Here is a 25,636-nt window from a genome sequence, read left to right as displayed (position 1 = left end):
GAGGTACGACCCCGCATCGGTAAATTTGGGGCGGCTTTGAATACAACGACCTCGTGACACAGACAGATGTACTCAACACAAAGTATTTATTAGTTTGGACTTTTGTTTTCAATTAAGCATAAATTACAATTACGGTACAGTATATACACACACATGGCGACGCCGCGCGTCCATGCGAGACGCATGCGCGAGTGTGAGTGAGCGTGTGTGCACTTGCCCCAGAAAGTCCGTTAAGACTATACGGGGGATCTTTGTCTTTGTGTGTAACAGTCAGGGCAATGATGAAAACGAAACCAGACGGAACAGAACAGGGATGTGCGTGTGCGCGTCGTGCGACTCAACTTCAAATGAGTACCTGGTGCGGTGTGTAAACATCGGCACTGGCGTGGAGGGAGGCAAAGGCGGCCAGGCGTAATCCTGGCCGCATCACTCGCTCGTTGGCGCCCTGCCGGCCTTCGTGTATGTGTATGTATGTTGAACTTCTTTCGCACCGTACGTAGCCAACCGCGCTAATCGGCTGGCTAACAGCAGATGTCCCAACAGTCTGTGTAGGCTATATGATGGGTGTTGCCCGGGCGGCATTCCGATTGATTGCAAGGCTGACTGCGCAGGCCCCTCTACGCATCACATCACACGGGCACAAACGCCGGCCGGCGTTGTGCAATGACACGGGTGTCACGACGGCGGTGCTGGTAGAGGAGTAGTGCACGGGTGGTGATGGTGGTTGGTGGTGGTTGGTGGGGGTCTTCATCTCTCGGTTGTCCTCGTGTCTGGACAGGGCGGGGAGAGCTCCGCGTCGGGGTCGCGCGAGATGACGCCGCCGCCGGCGCGCGACTGCTCGGCCTTGGCCTCCGGCGTGGCCGCGTGCTTCTGTCGCCGCCACTTGGCCCTCCTGTTCTTGAACCAAACCTGCGCGGGAGAGACGGCAGACGCGAGTCATGGACCCGTGGAGTAAAACCCCCACGGTGGCCTGCGCTCCTTCAGCGGACGACGAGGAGGACGAGACAATTGCACGAACGAATTCTCCTCTCTCTTGCAATCTATCCTGAAGCCCTCTCGTCGTGGAGAGCGCACGCCTCGACATTTGGCATCGAGCGCCCGAACGCGTTGCCACGAGCAAGAGTAGACTGACAGTTCGCGTGGACAGGCAGCACGGGAGTTTCACGACATGTGCGTGCCATCCACCAACGCTCGCCGCTGCCCCCACCGTGCTGGATTAGAGCCACGTGCATAGCCACCATCGCCCGACTGGGTTAATAAAGGACCGCGAGTTGGCAGTGCACGCACACGCCGCATATAAAACATCACAGGTCAGCAATTCATCTTGAAATAGTGAGTAGAAACCGTGCCACAGAGCCATGCAGCACACTCGCCCTCTGTGGGCCTCACGCAGAATTGCCGAGATGCCACATCCTGTGCCGGATTATCCTCGTAGCAAAAGTAGCTACTACATATGTAGTACTACTGCTACTACATATGTAGTAGCTACATTATGTAGTACTACATATGTAGTAGCTACGGGTCCCGCACTTTCAAGGGCCCCGCGCTAAATGCTTTCAAGCTATCAATTCCGGTTCAGTGATTCTGCACTTGCTCTATTACTATAGTACTATACCGCCTTCAACTTTTATGAACGACTTGGTGTTTAAGGTTAGCGATTTGTCGTATTATACGGGCTGCATAGCAAATGAAAAAATACAATTACTTTACTATGCAAGTAAAAAAATCTGTGTTTTAATATGAGTTTTTATTTATTATTTAGGGCCCCTTGATAACGTGTGCTACAGGCCCCGCACGGATATTAGTCCGACACTGGCCACAGCTGTGCCGGTTCCCCCTGAACGTGCTGTGGGCATTATAGAGGCATGAGCTGTCACGTGTGTGCGTGATCACGCGTGTGCTCGAGCGCTTCGGGTTGTCAAACCTCCCGAGCAGAAACACGCATGGCACGGTTGTTGTTGTTGTTGCTACAATGACGCACTTCCCTCCAGCAGGCCCACTCCACTGCTGCCGTACACCGCCGCTCGCCTTACTCGCTCTGTGTTTCCCAGAGACACATGGCGCTTGCATGCGGGGCCAGCAAACACCACGGATAAAGTCATTCCCGAAGTATGTTTGTTTATTATTATTATAATGATTGTTTAATACGTAGGCTTTCGCGACCAATATCATGCATAGTATAGGTTTTTTTGGTTTTGATCGCGTAAATATATAAATGTGTCTTTAAACCGGCCACCACCCGACAGCCAATTAGTAAGGTTTGTCACGTAAACAGAACATGCCAAACGAAACGACATGTCTCCGACCGCGTTCGTGAACACAAGGCAGATCTGAAACACGGTAGGACCAATACCAGTGCCGTTGCTGATCATTGTGTAACGCTGTGGGCTCACACAGAACTGATTTTCCCAAGACGTAGGTGCTCTGCAAACCTACCGGCTACCTTCAGAGATGTATTCATGAAACCATCCAGATATATTAACACAGACACAACTTCAACCGAGAGGATGAGTACAAACTGAGCAATCATTGGAAGTACGTTATTAACCAGGTAAAGTCTTAACTGACTGTGATGTTTCCATCCTACCTGCCTATGTCCGCTGTTATTTCCGACTCTCTGTATCTCTCTCCATCATGCTCGGCGCGGTAAACACGACTCGTGCAAAGTAACCCGCATCCTGGTGAGTGGCATCCTCGTGGGAGGAGGCATGGGGGCAGCGGCGTCGTCATGAGCCTGACGACGCCGTACCCGTGGCTACACCACGGAAAGGGAGCTCGAGTCCAGGGTGGTGTGTACGGAGCAAAGCGATAGGAACGGAATAGGGAAGAGAGAAGAAGAGGAATGGAAAATAAGAGCAAATTATTGAACAGGAACGGAGAATTTGGAGCAAAGGGTCAGGAAATATGCGGATAGGGAGGCAGAGGCTGCCTACTTCAGCAGTTAATGTTATACAGTATACATATATCCCTACGGTGTATATACTGTGCACACAAAGACTTAGACTCGATCTCAGACTTGTGCTCAATCTCGACACATCGCGACACACGCATAGACTGTGGATATGTACGAAATAAACACGCGAGCACATACTTGTTGTCATTCACGCAAAGTGCACAGTGTCGCTGTATTTGAATTACGGCACGTTCCTGAACACAGCCCCCACCTCCCCCAACAAACGCCAAGCGGCCAGCAACAAACGGCACTTTTGTTTGTTTCATTGTTCTACGTTGGAATAGTCAAAGAGGGCACGATGAGCGAGTTCTCGACGGAACCGCGCCGCCCCATCCCTAAAGAGGAGCCACACGCGTCTGCCGTGGTCGTGCGACCGCGACGCAGGCTCTGGCAAAGGGCACGAGGTTCCGGGGGGGGGTGGGGAGGTCTGCACCGTCAGTTCCTTGCGATCGCGGCTACGTTACACACACACACAGTAAGTGAGAGTCGCAGGGTCTCCCTGCTCACGCGAGCGTGGGGCAGCGTTGCTTCGTGTCTCCTTTGCGCGTCCCCGAGTCGGGGGGGGGGTTCATGCCGCACCACGGCCGCTATTGACGTCCCACAATTCTATACCGATTTATCCTCCCCCCCCCCTCCATCTCCCGCCCACGTAGTGATGATGGGCTGTGTAGTCTCCCGGACTAGGCATTCTACTCACAGGGTTTTGACCGTGAGTCGAGAGCCTCCCTCTAATCAAAGCGCCACCACCCACCCCACGAATTCTGATTGAAAAACAGGTAAAGGAGCAGCCCTGCAATTTCTTACTCAGGCCACTGCTGGCGGAAGGGCCTCCGCTACAGGGAGCTCACGAGGGCCCCTCTAGACAGGGTATTTGGTCTACTCGTCCACGCTCGCCAACCATCTTTGAAGAGGTGGAGTACCCACACTTTACCCCACCGCACGCGGCCGGCCGATCGACTGAGCGTGCAGTGCGCGTGTGGACATCGCTGCTGCTGCTGCGTCCGGCGAAGCGGGTTTCAAGAGTCTTGCACTTTTTCCGTGTTTTGGTGCCGCGCCCGTAGATCGAACCGGCGTCTCTCACTCAAAGATGTACGGCAGCGACAAACCCTCGAGTCGCTTCACGTGGCACACGAGATCCCTGGATGAGTAGCGGCTTATAAATGTAAATAATAATTATTATTTTACATTAATAACTATTGACAACATTCCCGTGAGCGCGCCCGCTCTGCTCGCCGTCTCTCACTCGGGGCCGTCTCCCCGCTTCGCGTTTCGCTGTCAGGGAACCCGGTCAATCAGGGCGGACGCGTCACTAGCGCGGGTGGCTACGTACGGTGCGAAAGAAGTTCAACATCAGGTAGATGCGTCATGCAGGAACATCGCTCAGCTCGAATATATTTACGTAAGGCAATATAGACATAACGGATTGTTAAAGTGATGTAATGCTTACCAAAGTAAAAAATGTGTGTATACGTATGCGCTGTTAGTTTAGACATTAAATTACATTGACAAAAGCATTACAGTAAATGTAATCCCAACTTCATAGCGGATAAATAAATATGTTATTGCGTACATATTTTTCAGTAAGTAAACATTTACTCGCATATATATGTGGATATATTTAGTTGAGGAAGCAAATATTTACAGTATCTATTATCCTAAACGTGAATGTGATTTTTCTCAAAACTGCAATCGATTACGTTTTATTGTTGTCGATTTTTAACAAAATATATTAAGGGTCCAAGATAAAGGTGCAGCCCTGCAATTGCTTGCTCACACCTTTGATGGCAGAAGCCGCCTCGACCAGAGAGAGCTCTGGATAGCCCTTACACGGAGGGGTTCAGAGTTGGAAACAGAAATTCGCATCCACTCTAGGTAGCGTATCATAATCAGAACATGCATTTGTAGAGGCAGAATCCGGTGAGCTATAAAGCTCTTGTTCACAGATGTCCAGTGGGTGCGAGTCAGAACCTCGGCGTGTGACTTGTGACCCGCTGCCAACGCAGCAGAGTCGCCGAACGTTGGAGCGATGATGACGATGATGATCAAATTGCGGTCGCAATGTCTAAGAAGCGATGGCGAATCGTGACCCAGACCCTGGGAGGAGGTTTACAGCAGCCGTCTAAAGGCAGCGGGCGGCAGTGCTGGGTTTGACGGCGAAAGGTGAAGGCGTTTGGTTGTTTAAACTTTACAGAATGCAGGGAACGGAGAGAAAACGCGCGGCTCTTACTTATCTCGTAGATTAAGATCTGTCCTGCCCGGGTAGTCCGACACGAAATTAAAGCCTCATTCGTGAATAATCAAATCAGTCAGGGGCACTCTGGTGACGTCAACGCATGGACACGTGCGTTCTTATGAATGCAGCTTCGCTACACTGAAGTTGCCTGTGGGGTGAAACGTCGGTCATCGTGTCGAACGACAGACGGTACGTATGTGTGTTACTGTATGTTGAACTTCTTTCGCACCGTACGTAGCCAACCGTGCTCATCGTGTGTGTGGCCGGGTTTCTAGAACGTTGTCCCACAGGACACAGTTGGTGGCATGCGTCTTATAATCCGGAACACGCTGTTATTGCGATGGCTGCGACGATTTCAATTCGTGCACGGATGCTCGGCAATGTTTAATAACCTTCCTGATCGCACTCCCAGCTGAACCACCCCACCAAGCACGTGGTGCGGAACGTCGGACATAATGCCGAACAGCGTGCGCGGTCCAAGCAGCACACACATCGGAGAACTAACTTGATATGGAGATACCATGTCCCTCAACTCGTTCATAAATGATTGCAGTTTAAATTAGTTTGCCAGCTGTGTGTGTGTATATATATATCCAGTATATATATGTGTGTATGTATATCTAGTATATGTGTGTGTGTATTGCGGGTGGGGAGCGGTAGCGTAGTGGTTAGCGCTACGCTGCGCTACGAACCCGGCGACCCAAGTTGGATTCCCGCTCACGGCCAACGGCAGTGACGATTTTCTGAACCGGTCCTCCCCTAGGTCGACTCAGCCTCAAATGAGCACCCGGTGTGGTGCTGGCCACCCCACCTTCCCGATGCCGTGTCGGCATTCACACTCGCTAACAGCCCTTGCTCCACAAGTCTGTTGAGGGCTACACGGACACTTGCCCTGATGTGTCTACACACGACTGCTTGACACGCTGTCCACACCGGCAAGAAAGAAAGACCCGCGGACACATCTTGAACAAACGGCATCATTGTGATGGCTGGTATTAAGATATACGGGCCGATCCATTTACAGATACCCCGCTAATATACTATGGATCCATTACAAATTAAACAAATCACACCAACTATTTCAAAGCCTCTCCGCGTCTCCCACAAATCTCAACGCACGCATCAACTATTTAGCTCTCTACCCTGTCATTTGCGGAGCCATCGCTCTCACGCCATTCAATCACGAGAATTCGCGTAAGAGGGCGATTACAAAGCAGTGGGGTAGCGATACATGAATCACGGATCCATCATATAAAGTTATAAACAAACGGTTGTTAACACAGGCCAGAACGTGGTTGTATTTACTGTGATGTTGAGGTGCAGCATCGATGATAATAATACCGGGGCGATAGGCGTTGTTAGCGAGCACCTATTAACAACGCCTTGCCCAGCTTCGTCTCCACCGCACGGGCGGTGACGCAGCGCAGCTCGGCACGGGACTCGTTTCAGGCTGAGCTGACTTAGGGGAAGGTCCACGACGTAACAGTTTCAGGTAGAGACCTGTCCCGTCGTGGCCCTTCATGGCCGGGAATTGAAACCCGGAGCGCAATGTGCCTCTCAGTACAAATACAAAGAATCCCCGTATAGCCTTAACAGACTGTTGGGGCAAGTGCTGTTAGCGAGTAGCACCTATGAAGGCCGGCACGGTACGCATAGGAGTGGGTGGCCAGCGCCACGCCCGGCCGCCTTTGTCTCCCAAGTGGCGATGTTTACACACCGCACCAAGTACTCATTCGAGGTTGAGTCGACCTAGGGGAGGCCCAGGACCGGTTCAGATAATCGTCACTGGTGGTGGCCGTGAGCTGGAATCGAACGCGGGTCGCCAGGTTCGTAGTGCAGCGCGCTAGCCGCTACATCACCGCAGTACACACACACATACACACGTACACATACACACACATACACACATACACACACACATACACACGTACACACACATACACACACACGTACACACACGTGCACACACATACATACATACACACACACACGTACACACACATACATACACACATACACAGACATACACACGTACACACACATACACACACACGTACACACACGTGCACACACATACATACATACACACACATATACACACACGTACACACACATACATACACAGACATACACACGTACACATACACACGTACACACACGCACGGCGCATTCTCAGGATTATACAACTCTCCGGATAGTAAGACGCACCCCAAGCGTGTGCACGGCGTCAGCGAAGGTTCACAAATCTGACCACACACACACCTGCCGGATTATAAGACCCACAACAGAACTTAGCTTTAAATGCAGTGATTATCGGTCTGTGCGTTGAGATTTGTAGTTTTGCTATAATCCGGAGAATACGGCAGCACACACACGCACAACACACATAACACACACACCCACACAACACACACACACCCACACAACACACACACAACACACACACACAACACACCCACACAACACACACACACATAACACACACACAACACACACACATAACACACCCACCCACACAACACACACCCACACCCACACAACACACCCACATAACACACACACACAACACACACACACACAACACACCCAAACAACACACCCACAATACACACACACCCACGCAACACACACACACAACACACACCCACACATACACACACAACACCCACACAACACACACACAACACACCCACACAACACCCACAACACACCCACTCACAACACACAACACACCCACACAACACACACACACAACACACCCACATAACACCCACAACACACCCACTCACAACACACACACACACCCACACAACACATCCACACAACACCCACAACACACCCACTCACAACACACTCAACACACACAACACACACACACAACACACACACAACACACACACACACAACACCCATCCACACAACACACACATCCCCACATACAACCACACAACATCCATTCACACAACACACACACACAACACACCCACACAACACACCCACAACACACACACAACACACACACACAACAGACACACAACACACACACAACACACACCCACACAACACACACACACAACACACACACACCCATACAACACCCACACACCCACACAACACACCCACACACAACACACCCACCCACACAACACACACCCACACAACACACACCCACACAACACACACCCACAACACACAACGAAGTGGCACGTTTTGTTTACGCGACAAACCTGAGCGAGTGTCTGTGTCGAGTGGTGGTGGGCTGACGACACAATTATATTATTGTGATCTGACCCTAAAAAAGGAGCTTTGTTATGGTGAGCAGCAGCAGTCCCCGTGCAGTCGCTCAAAGAAATCTCGCCGCTCTCGGTCCATTCCGCACCAACGTGCCATCTACATGTGTATGTACACATGTACGTATGTTGAACTTCTTTCGCACCGTATGTAACCAACCGTGCTACAAAGCACAGCAGCCGCATCTTCCACACGAACCGACCGAAAGTCTGACGTGGGGATGAAATTCGATCTCGCAGTTTGCGACTCTGAGTGCCATGTGTGTATATATATGTGTATATATGTGTGTGTGCATATATGTGCGTGTGTGTATATATGTATGTATATGTATGTGTGTGTATATATGTGTGTGTGTATATGTGTGTGTATATATGTGTGTGGGGAGCGGTAGTGTAGCGGTTAGCGCGCTGCGCTATGAACCTGGCGACCCGGGTTCGATTCCCGCTCACGGCTAACACCAGTGACGATTATCTGAACCGGTCCTGGGCCTCCCCTAGGTCGACTCAGCCTTAAATGAGTACCTGGTGCGGTGTGTAAACATCGCCACTGGGGAGACAAAGGCGGTCGGGCGTGGTGCTGGCCACCCACCCCCTCGTGTACCGTTCCGGCCTTCATAGGTGCTCGCTAACAGCACTTGCCCCTACAGTCTGTTAAGGCTATATGGGGGATCTTTGTCTTTGTATATATGTGTGGGGAGCGGTAATGTAGCGGTTAGCGCGCTGCGCTATGAACCTGGCGTCCCGGGTTCGATTCCTGCTCACGGCCAACATCAGTGACGATTATCTGAACCGGTACCTGGGCCTCCCCTAGGTCGGCTCAGCCTCAAATGAGTACCCGGTGCGATGTGAAAACATCGCCACTGGGGAGACAAAAGCGGCCGGGCATGGTGTTGGCCACCCACCCCCTCGTGTGCCGTGCCGGCCTTTAGAGGTGCTCGCTAACAGCACTTGCCCCGACAGTCTGTTAATGATATATGGGGAATCTTTGTCTTTGTGTATATATAAATGTAATCAGCCGTGATCAACCCACTAATTTGTGTATATAGCGTAAATCCAGATTGTATTGTGATCGTGTTGTATCATGCATCTACCGATACGATGTTCTACACACGCATGTAAGGTACAGATCAGCAACCCGCCACCATCATAATTCACAATTCACAGTGACGGGACATGGCATATAAGGCAGACGTGTTCCTACCCTATGTTTGATTCTGGATGATGTAAATTGTATTGTAATGTACAACGACTCTATTCTCCGACGAAGGGTTATCGCCCGAAACGTCAGCATGAGTTGTATCCGGGCGCAGCATCCCACCAGAGTTAATTTATTATTAGTTTAACGTATAATTTGCTTGTGTTGTGAGAGAGTTGTACTGTATGTTATATTAGTTCCAGCTATGTGTATGCTGTATATTAGTTACAGCTGTGTGCATGCTGTATGTAAGTCGCTTTCCGTTCCCGCTCCTCGTCACCCCATGTTTGTCATTGCTCCCACGGGCCTCTCTCCTATCCGTACCTCCGATTAGCACGGTTCGCTACGTACGGCGCGAAAGAAGTTCAACATATAAATATAAATATACATCCGTACGGCCTGGACTGCCTCTCAGTGTAGTCATTATACTGCTGCGTCATTGTTCAGCGCTTTGTGAATTGTTTTGAAAGTCGCGATATAAAACTGACTTGTTGTTGTTGTTGTTGTTATAATCACCGAGCTATGATGATCCCAACGACACGGGTTTAATCACCAGACACACACTCACACTTACACGCGACTGCTTCTGAGCAAGTGTTCTCAGAACCCCGTCTGGAATCGGAGGTCAACGCCAGCCACTGTGGAAGAGGATCGAGCGGGCTTCTGGCCGTGCCCGGCACGCGAGCTGCCACATTGCCCCTCTCACCACACGATCGCAGCAACTTTGCAACAAGGGCGTGCATTTGCCATTTTCACTTTTGACAACACGGCGATTAGCGAACATTCGTTCGCAATGCCTTCCACCGCGCGTTCTAAACAACTGTGAATTATGTGATGTGAAGAAGGGCTATTGCCCGAAACGTCGCCTATGATATATTTCGTTTAAGGCCACAGCGTTGAGTCTGTTTTTGTTCAACACAACTGAATCGCCCGTGCGTGTGGGCCCCGATAAAGCAATTAGAAGGTGGCCTGAGCCTTCCACAGCTGTGATGATGGTGGTGGTGGTGTGGGGGGCAGCACCCCCCCCCCCCCCACTTTACCCCCATCCCCCTCCAGCCCCCCCCCCATCCCCCCCCCCCTCACCTCGACGCGCTCCTCCCGCAGGTGGACCCGGCGCGCCAGCTGCTCGCGCATGCTCACGTCCGGGTACTGGTTCTGCTCGAAGAGCTCCTCCAGCGCGCCCAGCTGCTCGTCCGTGAAGATGGTGCGGTGCCTCCGCTTGCGCTTGTGCAGCTGGTGCAGCATGTGCATCTCGAGGCGAGCCGCCGCCTCCCCGGGCAGGTAGGGCCAGAGAGCTGGCAGCCCCGCGGGCCCGTACAGAGCCGAGCTCCCGAAACCTGCGGTAAGACATTGGCGTGCGTGCGTTGGAGCAGAGCGCGGCTGCATTTTCTCGCGATCGATATTTTGCGGAACGCTGCCCGAGGCTGACTTTAAAACGGGCGAAGGGATTCCCTGCTGCTCACGTGAGGCCCCTGAGGTTGTCGGTGGCTAGGAGATGTTCACTACCTCGCCTGGTATGCAGGAGGTCGTGGGTTCGATCCCGACCCTGACGCCTGCTGCTGCTGTGTATTTGGAGTTTGCGTGTTTCTATCTCCCCGTGGTCGCGTGGATTTTTCTCTGGGTCCTCTGGTTTTTTCCCCCTCCACATGTAGAAACACGCGTTTAGAGTATTTGGTTGCTATACATTTCCACGTGATTAGCCACTTTGTTGAGCGATAATTTGTGGCCAGATCGCTTGTGAAAAAGAGCTGTATAGCTCAGTGGGCCTTTCCTGGTAAAAAAGAAAAGTTTCGTTCAGATGAATAGTTTTTCGTTTACAGCCCTAAACCAGTGGTGGAAATCCCACATTCTTATTACGTAAGATAACCGCTGTTGATTCTCTCACAAAGTTGTACTTGTTTTATCGACCCCCCGAAGCGACGATGTACTGGGTGAAAGCGCAATCACAGCACTAGTCTGGCAACCCTCAGATCACGATCAGCTCGCTCTGCCTCCTGAGCCACACGGCTCGGAGTAGGAACTCCCCGAGTAAGGGGCTACCACTCGAGTCGAAGACTAATTTGTGTTCCTATAATCCTATTGATACATGGACTCACCGTTTCGTGCGTCCTTATTAAAGACAGTTTTTTTTTCTCAGAGCAAGGAAGTTAAATGTATAAGTAGTGTCCTTAAGGACATCTGATAACCGTACGCGCTCTTCACGCACGTGTTAAGCACACGGCCGCACACACACCGCAAAGACAAAGATCCCCCGCGTAGCCTTTTCACAGACTGCTGGGGCAAGTGCTGTTAGCGAGCACATTTGAGTGCCATCCCCTGTCAAGATGTCCATTCTCTACCCCGGGTAGCGGTGCCTCCGTGCCGTCACGGCGAGCACTCCGGACTTGCAGGACGGAGGTCACGGGCGAGGCAGCAACCCAGGTGAGGCCCGACACCACCTTCATATGGCCAGAGTATCCAGAGAAAAGCCATGCCTGCAAGAGGGTAATATTCGAAACGTCGCTGATTCAGCGAATGGACCATATCTACTTGCAGCGAGCTCACGGTTGCGCTGCCATCTGTTGGCTGCGACCAGAAATTCACCGCAGCAGTGACACGCAGACGCCGGTGGCCAGAGCCGTCCCCAGGCTTTGGCGAAACGGCGCGACCAGCACGGGCCCCGCGCTTGGGGGGTGTTGGGGGGGGGCCGCACTTCGACGTGACGGTGTCAGACGTGATACTTCCTGGGGAGTTTGAAGGCACTTGGGGCTCCACAGTGGGATGCGCAGTACCGGATTATCTTCGTAGCAAAGGTATCTACATATGTAGTAACTACGGGCCCCGCAATTTAAAGTGCCCCGCGCTAAATGCTTTCAAGCTATCAATTCCGGTTCAGTGATTCTGTACTTGCTCTATTACAATAGTACTATACTGCCTTCAACTTTTACGAACGACTGGGTGTTTAAGGTTAGCGATTTGTCGTATTATCTGGCTGTATAGCAAATGAAAAAATACAATTACTTTACTATGCAAGTATATTTTATATATATATTTACGTTTTTTTTGTATTTAGGGCCCCTTATAACATATGCTACAGGCCCCGCACTCGCTTAATCCGGCACTGGGGACGTGCCCCGGGGCACCGCCCCTCCCCTATGGACGGGCCTGCCGATGACAACCTCTGCTTGTGCACGGCGTTGAACACATCCAGAGCTCTCTCCCGGCTGCTGCAGCCATGCTCAGCGTCTTCTTGAGACCTCACGAGTTCAGGCGCATTCTGGGTGATCTGGTCACGAGGCGCCAACACTCACCCCAGCCTCTCACGCCGCCGCGCGGCAATCTCCAGCGCCACACCCGACCCGGGGCCTCGTTGAGCTAGAGGGCTTTAGGGGCTGCACCCTGGGCCTCGGATTGTGAGTGCCCCCCCCCCAACATATATTTCAATAAACAGCTTCATAATGGATGACATGCAACACTCTCGCTCTGCGATAAACCCCACAGCGTAATGTAATCGTTAAAGTCACCACATCGCGGAGTGCATGGCTAAGCGGTTATGTTGCCGAATGTAAACTACTTTGGTTCGTCTTATTGGTTCTTTCGGTAAAGTCACGTAGAAGGGAAGTAATAAAATAATAAAAATGAAACATTATGAAATAATTCTCACGACGCTCCAAGCGTGGTGGTGTTTCATTCAGACGCTGTCTGCCCGACAGACCTGGTCTTCACCTGATGACGGCTGTTTGCGTTGTGGCCGAAACGTCGTGAGAATTATTTTATTATGTTTTATTTTTATTATTTTATTATTTCCCTTCTACGTGACTTTACCGAAAGAACCAAGAAGATGAATCCCTGCAGTCACGAAAGCTTTAAATCGAAATTTATACTTTGGTTCGTGATAACGTTGAGTTGGCTTTACAATTAGTGCTTCGCATTTACAGAAGAAGAAAAAACTCGAACTGAAATAGCCGAAGTGAGTAACGCTGGGCGTGGGTGGTGGTGGTGAAAGGTCGAGGTGAAGAATGGAATAAAGAGAGAGGAGCCCCCCAATATGACAGCCCCGGGCCCCCCGAAACATCAATCCAGTCCCCCTCCCCGTTACCATTTCTTATTCGCAGTAAAACATGTGCGTGTCCTCTACACAGGCGTGTATCACTACACACAATGGCAGCGCAGTTCACAGACAACACTCTCGCATGTAGATGTTGATTTGTATTTAACTTGTAAAACAAAATAACCTCTTCACTTGTGCCAGTGCACCAGAAAATGGAGCGTGCGTGACTGAGTAGACTTGTACACGACTCGGCAACCCTAAACCTCATTCGCACACACACCGTGGCAGCAGCAGATGTGGATACTCGATGATGTTGATGATGATGCAAAAATGGAAAATTAAACGCTGTCTGGCTCAATCAAAGCTCAGCGTAACATTAGAAGCGTTGCTCTAAATCAACATGAGCCATAGCAAGAAGAATTGCACGTCTCCATAAAACAAACCCTGGTATCAGTGTCATGGAACCTTACGAAGTATTTGTTCGGGCGGTGGTGGCGGTGGTGGCGGTGTGTTGCCAATCAGCACGACTGCAGACGCATTCACCGCGAACGTGGACCTTGAATATCTCGCGACATTATCCGCGGAAAGTCGGCCACGTGTGCCGACGTCACGGTCCAAATCTGCTCAAATTTGGAAAATTGCTCGCAAATTACTTAATTGGAGTAGCGAATAGCGACATCAGCCCCTACCCACAGACGAACTCCCCACTCGCAGGCCCCTATAGCGCCGTGTCCCTCACGCACCGCACAGGAAGGGCTGTCAGCAGGTTTATTCGTGTCGTACACCCTCCTCCACCCGACACAGCCCAGCAGCGTGGACTACACGCATGTTTATTTTACAACATAATTGCTATTATTACGGTTTTTTTTTTACAAATCTGCAATTGTGGAATGCTTTGATGTTGTCTGCCTTCCGAAAAGCTCCTTGGAATAGAGCTCCTTAGCTCTATTGGCTTTACCCAGTGGTAAAAACACTTGTAATTCTATTTCGATTTAAAGCTTTCGTGACTGCAGGGATTCATCTTCTTGGTTCTTTCGGTATAGTCACGTAGAAGGGAAATAATAAAATAATAAAAATTAAACATAATAAAATACAATTCTCACGACGTTTCGGCCACAACCCAAGATTCATTATTATGAATTATAACACTGGTCGCGAAAGTATGAACGCGTTACATTTAGAGAGATAATAAGATATATTCTTGGTTCTTTCGGTAAAGTCACTGAGAAGGGAAATAATAAAGTAATAAAATACAAAACTATAAAAATTCTCATGACGTTTCGACTGCAATACAATTATCATCAGGTGTGAAATCCACACCTGATGATGATTGCTTGTGTTGCAGTCTAAACGTCGTGAGAATTTTTTTTTATATTGTATTATTTTATTATTTCCCTTCTACGTGACTTTACCAAAAGAATCAAGAATATGAATCCCTGCAGTCACTAAAGTTTTAAATCAAAAGATAATAAGTGAGTTTGTCATTGTAATTATTGGGGCATTTCTGCGCCCGATAAATGCAAATGTCTCATTGCTCAGTGCACGTGACATCAGGCCGTGACTGACTCCTCTACACATCACGTGACTCTACACATCACGTGACGACACAGCACGTGACGACACAGGCCGTGACTCTACAGAGGCCCTCTTGAAACACGACTTCACTGCGTGCAATGAAATCCATGTTGTCGTTAGCGGGTTATTTGACACGGTAGAATTACTTTAGGCAATGAAATGTAAGCTAATAAATCTGCTCATCAGGTTTTTTTGTTAACTCCGCAGTGAGTGGGAGGAGGGGGCGGCAGCGGCGCAGAGGTTGGTTGTTAGCGCGCTGCGCTCAAAGCTTGACGACCCGGGTTCAATCCCCGGTCAGGGGTGATGGTAACACCCGTGGCGGGTGATATCCAAACAGCCAGCCCTTCACCAACTCGCACGGACCCGCGTGGTGAAGTATGGTCAAACAACCCCCACGACCAACACGGTGTCGGGAGACCTGATGCGCACCTGCGATGAGCACGATTGGATACGCACGGTGCGAAATAAGATCAACGTGCTTCCAATTGTGGGCTGGTGAAAGGGATATGAATGATCGTGATTCATATAATCATCGTGAAATTACAGCCCAGTGCCGTAAAAAATCGTACGGTTAAAACTGAAGATACAATTTTAACTGCAACAGAAAATTCATAGCGTTTACTTTATATCAGTTGGCACAAGTTTCAAAGTTTAATATCAACGGTTTAATGCAGAGTTCTAATTCAGCAAAAAAACCCATGCACCAACACAGGGTGCCGTGGTAAACGCCGGTCAACAACAATAACGGAATGACAGCCAAGGGACGGAACGCGTTGGGGGCGGGGGGGGCATGAAATCAGCTCGTGTGGAAGTGCTCGGTGAGTAATGACGTCGCAAGAAGGCGAGAGCTGCATCCAGCAGTGGATCGATCGTGGCTGATGATAAAATAAATCATCAGACTTAACGCCTCCCTTACGTATTCGTCTCCGCAGTAAAATCTTTGTTTTTATTCCATCAGCCACACAGCCGTTGGTGAGCGCATATTATCAGCAACGTGGGTTTAATACAAACCTTGTCTCATCAGCAGGGTCAGGCAAAACCATTTCTGCTATAAACAGATCCTCCCTTAACGCAAAACTATATAATACGCACGATATCCGTATTGCAGGAATATATATTGAGTTGCTAATTAAATTCTCCACAACGAAGTTCAATGTGCATGATGTGCCTTGGCCGATGACCATGACGATGAGAGGCGTTAGCGATCCCGTGTGCAGGAGGCCCACGCGGCACACGGGGAGGGGGTGCGACACAGCGGGAACAGCGGAGCACGCAGCTGGTCGACCCCTCGTGCGGGACACTGGGGACACTCGTGACCCACCCCGTGACCCACCACGTGACCCACCACGTGTATCCCCCCCAGTGCTCGTGTCGGGCAGCCCAAGCCAGCGCCCTGGGTCTGGGATCACGTGGGACCCGGCCCTGCCCGGCGACGCGCACCCGCATTGCGTGTACGCCGCTCAACTCCTTTCGTTCCTGCCTCCAGCCAGCCAGCAAAACTTGTTTTTATGAAATAACTTCGCATACTGTTTGGTGATGCTGCTACATTAGCACTGGCGCACAAGGACAAATCACAGAATGACGAACTCAACACGTGCGTCAATAACAACACCGTGGACTCCGAATTAAACATCTGTAACAAGTCACACTTTGAGCGATGGCCCTTCTTCATAGCGCATCGATATGTAAAAGGAAGCGTCACTTTTTAATATATTTTTTAATAGATTTCGTTCGTTTATTTGAGTGTTTAACCGCAGCTGTCGATGTGTATACCGCCTCGTCTGTATGCCCCTCGTATCGAGCAATGCAGCGAGATGTTCGCGCTTCCAGCGTGCGGAGCGCACCGCTTTCAGTCGACACGGCAGCGACATTCAGTGAGGCAATCGCCGTAGCTAAACGTAAAATAGGAAATGCAATTTATTATTATTATTATTATTGCTGGTTATACATTCAATTGTAAATGTCAGTTCCTCTCACGCGTGTCACGCCGCCTGATGTTACGTTGCATTGCTCGCTATATTTTATGTTGGACGTGTTTCTAGTGATGTATGAGCCGCGTGTATACAATTGTCTCTGCCTATGTTCTATGGGGTTCCCTGTGAACCCCTCGTCCCTTGCCATGGGACGTGCTCGCTATCGCCGTGTCGGCCGTTCCTGGCCCTGTCGCCGTTAAAGACGAACGTGTTTGCTCAGTCGACTTAAGCCGAAACAAACTGACTTGACATGTGTATGGAGGATTCGGGGAATAACGTTGTCACGCAACATGCATTTCGCCTTATTCTGTCCTCATACTTCGTATAAACCCCCCTTTGAAATGATGTGGGGAATGCAGGATACACAGCGATCGTGCACGAGAGATCCACGGATCGGCGTCCTCGGTCGTTGAGGTCCAAACGCCGATGATCCCGACTCCGAGAAAGCCCGAAGAGCGTTCGGGAATGTACGGAGGAACAAAATTGAACCCGGGACGCAGGTTAATAATAATTGTTGTTGTTGTGTCAGAGTGGGAATGTACTGTACGTTGAACTTCTTTCGCACCGTACGTGGTCAACCGTGCTATCGTGGGAGGCGCGGGGGAAAGGACAACAAACTAAACACACACAATGGGCAGAGCGCGCAAGGCGAAGACCTTTAACACGAGATAGCGCGACCCCGAGGAGCTAGGAGTTACAAATACAAAAAAACTTGGGAGAGAAAAAAAAACCTTCAAAGCAACACTTTCCAATTCTGCCCCCACCGCCCCCCCCCCCCCAAATAAATGACGACCCAGAGGTCGCTTTGGTCTCCGTTGCGTTGAGTGGCAGCCCTCGTCAGCAACCCCCCCCCCCAACTGACCCTCCCCCCCACCCCGCCCCTGTGGAAGCTGCTACGAGATCGACTCCTGCGAGTTCCAACTCGACTGCGAATCCCGGTCTCAAACGCGCGCGCAAATAAAATCGAACACTTATCATTGTTTTGTTAATACAAAAATTGCGAACCCCACCATCATCAGGGTGATGGCTATTGGGGGACTCCTTAGCGAGTGTGACGCTAGAGCCAGTGGAGAGTGCGCGGAGGCTGCTGTTGGAGTTACGCAGTTGAAAGTTGTTTATTTCTCTTCGACGGACGGCACGACGCACACAAAGATCCCCCGTGTCGCCTTAACAGTCTGATGGGGCAAGTGCTGTTAGCGAGTAGCACCTGTGAAGGCCGGAACGTCACAGCAGGGGGTGGGTTGCCAGCACCACGCCCGACCGCCTTTGTCTCCCTAGTGGCGATGTTTACACACCGCACCAGGTACTCATTTGAGGCTAAGTCGAGCTAGGCGAGGCCCAGGACCGGTTCTAATAATCGTCACCGGTGTTGGCCGTGAGCGGGAATCGAACCCGGGTAGCCGGGTTTGTATTGCAGTGCGCTAACCGCTACACGACCGCAAAGATAAAGACCACCCGTATAGCCTCAACACTCACACAGACGCACACACGCGCACACGCACACACGCACACACACGCACACACACGCACACACGCGCACACGCACGTGCACACACACGTGCACACGCACAATCACCTTTGCGGTCACTCGTGCGGGAGGGAGATTCGAGAGAGAAAAACGTAAACCAACTTTTTCCGAACCCAGGCACCAAAGTTGTGGAACAGTTTCCCCGGAAATCTCATCACTGCACCCACAATTGCCCAATTTAAGATGAAATCAAAGGCACATAAGTTTATGATTTTGTATGCGTATCGTCTGAATAGCTCAAACTAAGTGCGCAATAATGGGAATATGGTCTCGTGCACAGCTCACCTTTAACATCGTGCGTCTTCCCGTGTGTTGTCTAGATTGCCTGTACCGTGTTGTTCTTAAACACTGCATTTTGTCTGCAATCACTTCCTTACTCTGTAATCATCTTAAATTCACGTTATTTTTGCGCCCCACGATGTACTGCATGGGAGACAACGTATGATGCATGATGGTGGTGGTGATGATGATGATGTTTGATGGGGATGAAAATTTAGATGCTTCTCTCAGCACGTTCGAGCCCTTTGAGAGAGAGCGAGAGTAGTGGCAATGAATGCCCGTGATGCGGCGTTTGGAAGGCAAGGGTTGGTGGAACACGCAGAGATTTAGGAAAATCCCAAACCCGCTTTGCTGCGAGGTGGCCAAACGTGAGTCCAGCCAGTGACGCGATTTGCAAAGTAATTGACCGAACATTGCAGTGCAGGAGGCCTACGTCTATAAACATTTGCATATACACACCTCAACATACAGTATACATATATATACATACACGGTCTATACCGTGAATTCTTCCTAGGTAGATTGATAACATGACGCAATTATTACCCACACGACCATATGAAAGGGAGTACTATTCCTAATTTTACAACGTCGCACTGGAGAAAGGATAACACCTCACTCAGGCCCGTACACAAAACATTAAACTCTGACAACCATGCTTTGCTTCTGTGCGAATAATGCAAAGACTACTCGCTCTGAGCAGCACTGGAATATCTCAACACAATCCACGGCGAGAGTGGCCACTTGAACTCCGTTGTGAGCGGCGCGATTTTCTTATCATTATTCTCGTGACTTATTATCGCCGGCAGTCACTGGTATCGAACCTGAACTTTCTGAACTCGCTGGCTCAGTGGGCGGTCGCCAGGCGCTCGTGAGCTATCGCCTCGCTCGGCCCCCGTGTCCATCACGAGGGTGATGCATCACCACCTCACTCAAGCGCCGCTCCGGGACAATGATGTTCACACGCCGCGTCCGCAGCGCCGGATATCGTTCTCATAAAGCTGCTCATAGGACTGTCGAGACACAGGGTAGAGGAGTAAATGATTATTATTATTAGTGATAGGCGTATTTTGTAATCTAGTGGTAGTGCCTTATGTCGACATCACGACTTCAAGCCAGCTGAGCAGCGTCCCGGAAAATATCGAGTCGAAAATTTAGATCTGGTTACATTGCTAACGTTAGGCTTAAGTAAACATGCAGGGATTTTTAATGTGTGTATATATATAGCATGCACATATTCATAATTGTAGAGCCACGAATGTTGACTTTTATTATACTTTACATGTTAATGAGCATCGAAGTTCAATTGATATCGCCGCTTGCCAATATGAACGGCTCCACAATCCACTGGTGAAACACTCTCATTAGCAACACTCATCCATCCCTTGCCATGCGAAGGTCTTGTTAATAATAGCAGATGACAATAGTTATTCAATATCCTGTGCGCGGTAAGTAGACGCCTGATTTTATATGGCCTGCCGTACACAATTTGCCGAATGCGTAAGTTATGTCATTTATAATACACGTGCGTGTTTGCTTAATGTCAGGTTGTCAAGAATAACCCAAGGCAAGGCACTCGTGCGAGAGACAGGATGTCCACTGAGGAGATGGAGCGATGAAATGGGATGGCGTGCAGGTGCTGGGTGCATGGCTGTGGGGAGGCCTTCATCCAGCAGTGGATCAACCCTGTCGATCTTGTTGACAACTGTCGGTGTCATTCTGTATGGTTCACAGCGCGTGCATGGCCGATTGTAGCTGCATCGTCACAGCTGATGTTAACCGTGGCCGGGAATCGAACTCATGTGTGTCCGGGTTCAAAGCGCAGTGCGTGTTCCACTGCTCAGCCGCCCCACACCTTGACAGTGAATACCGGAGTGTGAGACGCTCCGGAAAGAAAGACGCACCCCCAAATCCGTGCCCGGTATCAGCAAAATGATACAAATCTGCTCACACACACAGACACAATAGCTTACCGCATTATTATGAGACGCACTCCCAACTTTAGCTTTCTCAAAATGCACGGGAAATAAAAGTGCGTCATAAAGGCTGCAGAATACGGCAATCTTGCTTATCTTGCAAATTGCGCCGAGTCTCGCGCGCAACTTTAAAGAGTTGTTGGCATGCCGTGTGTGAACGAACACACGTGGCCGGCTACTCACACACTGCGTGCGTTAGGGCCCGTCAAAGGTAGAGTCTGAGATGTTTCTCGAATCATTCACCACGCAGGTGTGCACCACGGCGTGCAGTTGTACTAACAAACAAACACAACACATGACGTGACATGCGTGCAAACGAAATTATATCGTGGCCCGTGATGATGGAGAATGTTGTGATGCGCGGTAAGTATTTAAACTGCTATGAAAAAAGCAAAGCTGTTACCCTTTCCATTTGGTGCTTGAACGTCTTAACGCCTGTTTTATTTCCATAATAAAGGGTAAACCCTATTCTTATTTTTGCATACTTTGATATTGGCCAAAATGCCCCGTTGTGTGTTAAAACTGCAGTCGACACGGAGACACTTTCACGGGTACCGTCATCCGGTGATTATTATCCACGAGGCAAGCAGACTCAGCAGCCTCCAAATGTTTGACACCGTCAAACGGGGGCTAATTCATAGCACGCTGTGCTCTCATTTCGCTGGCCTATCATGCTGTTGTTGTTATCATATGGTAACATTATATAACATTCCAAGCGGTCTTACGAAGCCATAAATAATCACGGCGAGAAGTGCACTGTCTAACATTCACAAGGCACATTGGCCACACCACAATACAGCGAGGGGAGTTCGTTATTTTGTGGTGCATGCACGTGGCCGTCACTCCACACTTGATGTGTATATGTTGACGTGTATTCTAAATATATGTTTATGTATATACACGCTATTATTATGCCATGGTGCTATACGTAAGGTGGCGATACTGCGTTGGCAATGGTGCACCACCGCGACCAACAATACATCACATACTCGTCGGTAACACTGCGGCCATAAAATAAACAAATAGTCAACGTTTCAGGCAATGACCCTTCCTTCTACACAGCGGTGATATCTGCCTGATCAGAAAAAGGCAAGCGATCTCGCTCCTGTGACGTGATATGTATAATAGGTGGTTGTCCACCGCCGTGGACTGTGAACGCGACTCAACAGCAGCACGACCGAGTGTGAAGTGGAAGGCGACGGCCACGTACAGCTCTTGCCATGGCCTCAAATGTCGCTGACTTTGTATCTGTACCGTTTATGTAATTTCCTTTTTAAAGCACCGCTGAGTTCGTGGCGACTTCGTTGAGTTCGTGGCGAGTTCGTGCGTCGGCAGTCCGAGCGCACGCAATGCGCATCGACTGACTGCCCGAAGCCTTCACGCGGCTCGAACGCCCGCGAATGAATCGCGAGGCGAGCGACGGGAGGAGAAGCGAAGGCGGCACAGTCGCTCTGCGAAGCGATACGGGGGGCGATCCATTTGTAGATACCCCACTAAAATTGCAGGTGACATCGTTTCGTTTTCAAGCTTCGTACACTTCTCCCACCACCAATCTCAATGCTATACACGTATTGATCAATCCTTTGTACACTCTCCTCTCTGCCAAGGTTATTATCATTACCGAGCCTGCATCCCGCGTTGAGACTAAAGAGTATGTATTAATGGGTGGGGTATCTATACATGGATCGCCCTGTATTGTGCCACTGGATCCTATATACGGCTGCATCAGGTGAGCAGTGGAGGAGATGTCTGTACCATACAGGCAATCGCGTCCTACTACTGTTGTAGAGCATTGTATTACTTACTCTTTGGTTCTTTCGGTAACGTGACGTAGGTATAAAATAAAACAAAATAAATGTAATCGCGCCGTTTCGTCCGTCATCAGGTGGGACAACCACAGCAAGAAACACCAATAGCTGAAGTGGGCAAAAGGGCTGCTGTAACAAGAGGCTATCGAGATGATTGTATTACTTCACAGAAATAAGGGCCCCGTTGTTTATCTGTATATAGAACAATATGTGTGCAGTGTGTTGTGCAACGAATGTAGTTAAATGATACTATAGTGCACATATAAAACCATAACGACTCTAGTTTTGGGGCAGTGAAATTGAATAATAGTAAATTACTCTATTAACGTATTCTTGGTTCTTTCGGTAAAGTCACGTAGAAGGTAAATAATAAAATAATAAAAATAAAACTATAAAATTCTCACGACGTTTCGGCCACAACACAAGCAGCCGTCCTCAGGTGAAAAACAGAGCTGTCGGAAAGACAGCGTGCTAATGAACACTGCTAAGCTTGGCAGCGTATTTTAAGCTGGGTGGGAGGAGGAGACGTTATTTGGATGTTCTAGTCGGTGGGATTTCAAAATGTTTAAATATTAAAAGTTGTAACCATGTGTGGTTCGGAACAACGTGTGTTATCGCTAACTTTGGGGAGCGGTGGCACAGCGGTGAGGCCATTAGGAACCCGGTCACCGCAGTCGTCACATTTCCCACCCACGGCAAACATCAGTCGCGAGTGGCACGTGAACGAGAAATCGTTCCGCCGTTTCAAAATAAAGCGGCACTGACCGTGAGCGGGTGAAGTATGGCCGAACAAAAGTGTCATTCCCCCCGCACGGTGTGGTGTGGGTGAGGCCTTCGCCCAGCGAATCGAGCGACGCGAGGCCGCGTGTTACAATCGCCGTCAACACGCGCGCCGACCGAGTTGCTGAGGCCGAGCTCGCTCTCAAGTTGCGTGGAACGCGCCACTCGGCAGCTCCGTGTGTGAGTCGCGCGCTCCGTTCGAACGTGGCCGACGGAGAGGGGACCGTGGTGCCTCGCTACGTCGTTACGACGTTACCGTCGTCACGCGGTACATCGTTACATCGTCACACGAGGCGGCAGGGAACGGGTCGCGTGACTTTGTTTAAAGGGGAAGGGAGGCAGGTGGAGGGATGCACAACGCTAGGACGGGGAGGGGGGGAATAGACGACAGTTGTGGCTTTAAAGAAACTTTAAACGAACTTTAAACAATTACGAAAGGTTCCGCGGTAACGCAGAGATCCGCCGTTGTCTCTCGCGCTAAAGTCGCCTGCGTCTCCCACCCGCTGCTGCTGCCGCGTGTGCACGGATGGCGAGAGGCTGCGTCTCATCATCACCAGCCAGCCATGGCCACTCTACTGCTGGATGAAGGCCTCCCTAATCTGCCGCCACTTCTCGAACTAATTCCCGTCGCTCCATCTCCGCGCGCTCTACGGACTCGCGGAATCAAACAGGGGGGGGGCGGAGGGGGTGGGGGGCCACAGCGCGGCACGCGCGACCTACCTGCGGGCACGGCGTAGGGACACTTGGCGCACGACGAGGGCGGGAACGGAGGGCCGCAGCAGGCGTGCGGGGAAGCCGGCAACTCGCCGCTCAGCGGCCCGTAGAGGTAACCAAATCCTAGGGGGGCAGGCCCCCCACTGGAGCTGTAGCCTGGGGGCGAGCCCGCGGGCGCGCACGCGTAGAGCCCCCCGTAATCCAGCAGCTCCTTGCGAGGAGCCGCCGCCGCTGGGGCCTGCTGCTGTTGCTGCTGCTGCTGGTGGTGGTGGTGGTGCATCACGCGTTGAAAGCCCGAGGAAGCAGGGAGAGACCCGGCTCCAGTCGTCATGACGCCGCCACCGCCGTGGCCGCTACCGCTGGGCTTGCGGGCCAGTATGCTGTCGATGCTGAACACATGCACGGACATCTCTGCTGCTGCTGCTCCTGCTGCTGCTGCTGCTGCTGCTCCTGCTGCTGCTGCTGCTCCTGCGCCTGCTGCTGCGTGCACGGAGCGAGAAGGTGCGCGACGAGAGGTTTGTGTTGTGGCTGTTGTCGTTGGGAATGTTTGTGGCGGAGTTTGTCGAGAGATGGAGGGGGGAGAGGCTGCGGGGCACGAGGAGGGCCCCTCACTCAGTCCACTCCACTCCGCCCGTGCTCCCGACTCGCGCCTCCTTCACTCGCTCACCCAGGGGCGGCACGCGGCACGGCCTTCGTAGTCGTCGTCTTCTTCAATGTGAAGGCAGCGGTGACGCCAGAGTTGGACTATGATGACGATGATGATAATAACATCATCATCGTGGTGCGCTCTAGGGAAGTTCTATATCGCAGGCTGGCCCAGCTGAGCTAAGCGAGGAGGAGCCGAGCGCTGTGAGCGCTGGAGGGAGTCGCGTGCGGGTGAAATAACGCGCAGGCTCCGACGTGCAGCATCGGGCAGCGGAGGCAGACGCGGTGGGGGGGAGGAGGGAGGGGGGGCAGCTGGAGGGAGGGGGGGCAGCGCTAACGCCGTCTCCGCGTCACGCACCGGGGCCCGCGCCGTGATGTAAAAACTTGAGCAAAGCGGATTGTCTCACACACACACTCACACACACACACGCACAGACAAAGATCCCCCGTGTAGCCTTAACAGACTGTCGGGGCAAGTGCTGTTAGCGAGTGGCACCTATGAAGGCCGGCACGGCACACGAGGGGATGGGTGGGCAGCACCACGCCAGGCCGCCTTTGTCTCCCCTGTGGCGATGTTTTTACGCACATCACCAGGTACTCATTTGAAGCTGAGTCGACCTAGGGGAGACCCAGGATCGGTTCAGATAATCGTCACTG

At 50.9% G+C, this 25,636-nt stretch overlaps 1 protein-coding gene across 1 annotated transcript; it reads right to left on the bottom strand.

Annotated features, from left to right (window-relative positions):
* Positions 1–309: 309 nt before the first annotated feature.
* On the bottom strand, positions 310–25,081 carry LOC144944102 (homeobox protein goosecoid-like). Its single transcript, XM_078872177.1, has 3 exons — positions 24,341–25,081; positions 10,755–11,008; positions 310–909 (listed from the first exon to the last, which is right to left on the bottom strand). The coding sequence occupies exons 1-3, from the start codon at positions 24,741–24,743 to the stop codon at positions 748–750; spliced, it is 819 nt and encodes a 272-aa protein (XP_078728303.1). The 5' UTR covers positions 24,744–25,081; the 3' UTR covers positions 310–747.
* Between the last annotated feature and the right edge of the window lie 555 nt (positions 25,082–25,636).

The sequence above is a fragment of the Lampetra fluviatilis genome, chromosome 33 (genome assembly GCF_964198595.1).
Source record: "Lampetra fluviatilis chromosome 33, kcLamFluv1.1, whole genome shotgun sequence".
Lineage (NCBI taxonomy): Eukaryota > Metazoa > Chordata > Hyperoartia > Petromyzontiformes > Petromyzontidae > Lampetra > Lampetra fluviatilis.
This window is presented reverse-complemented; position numbering and strand designations above follow the sequence as displayed.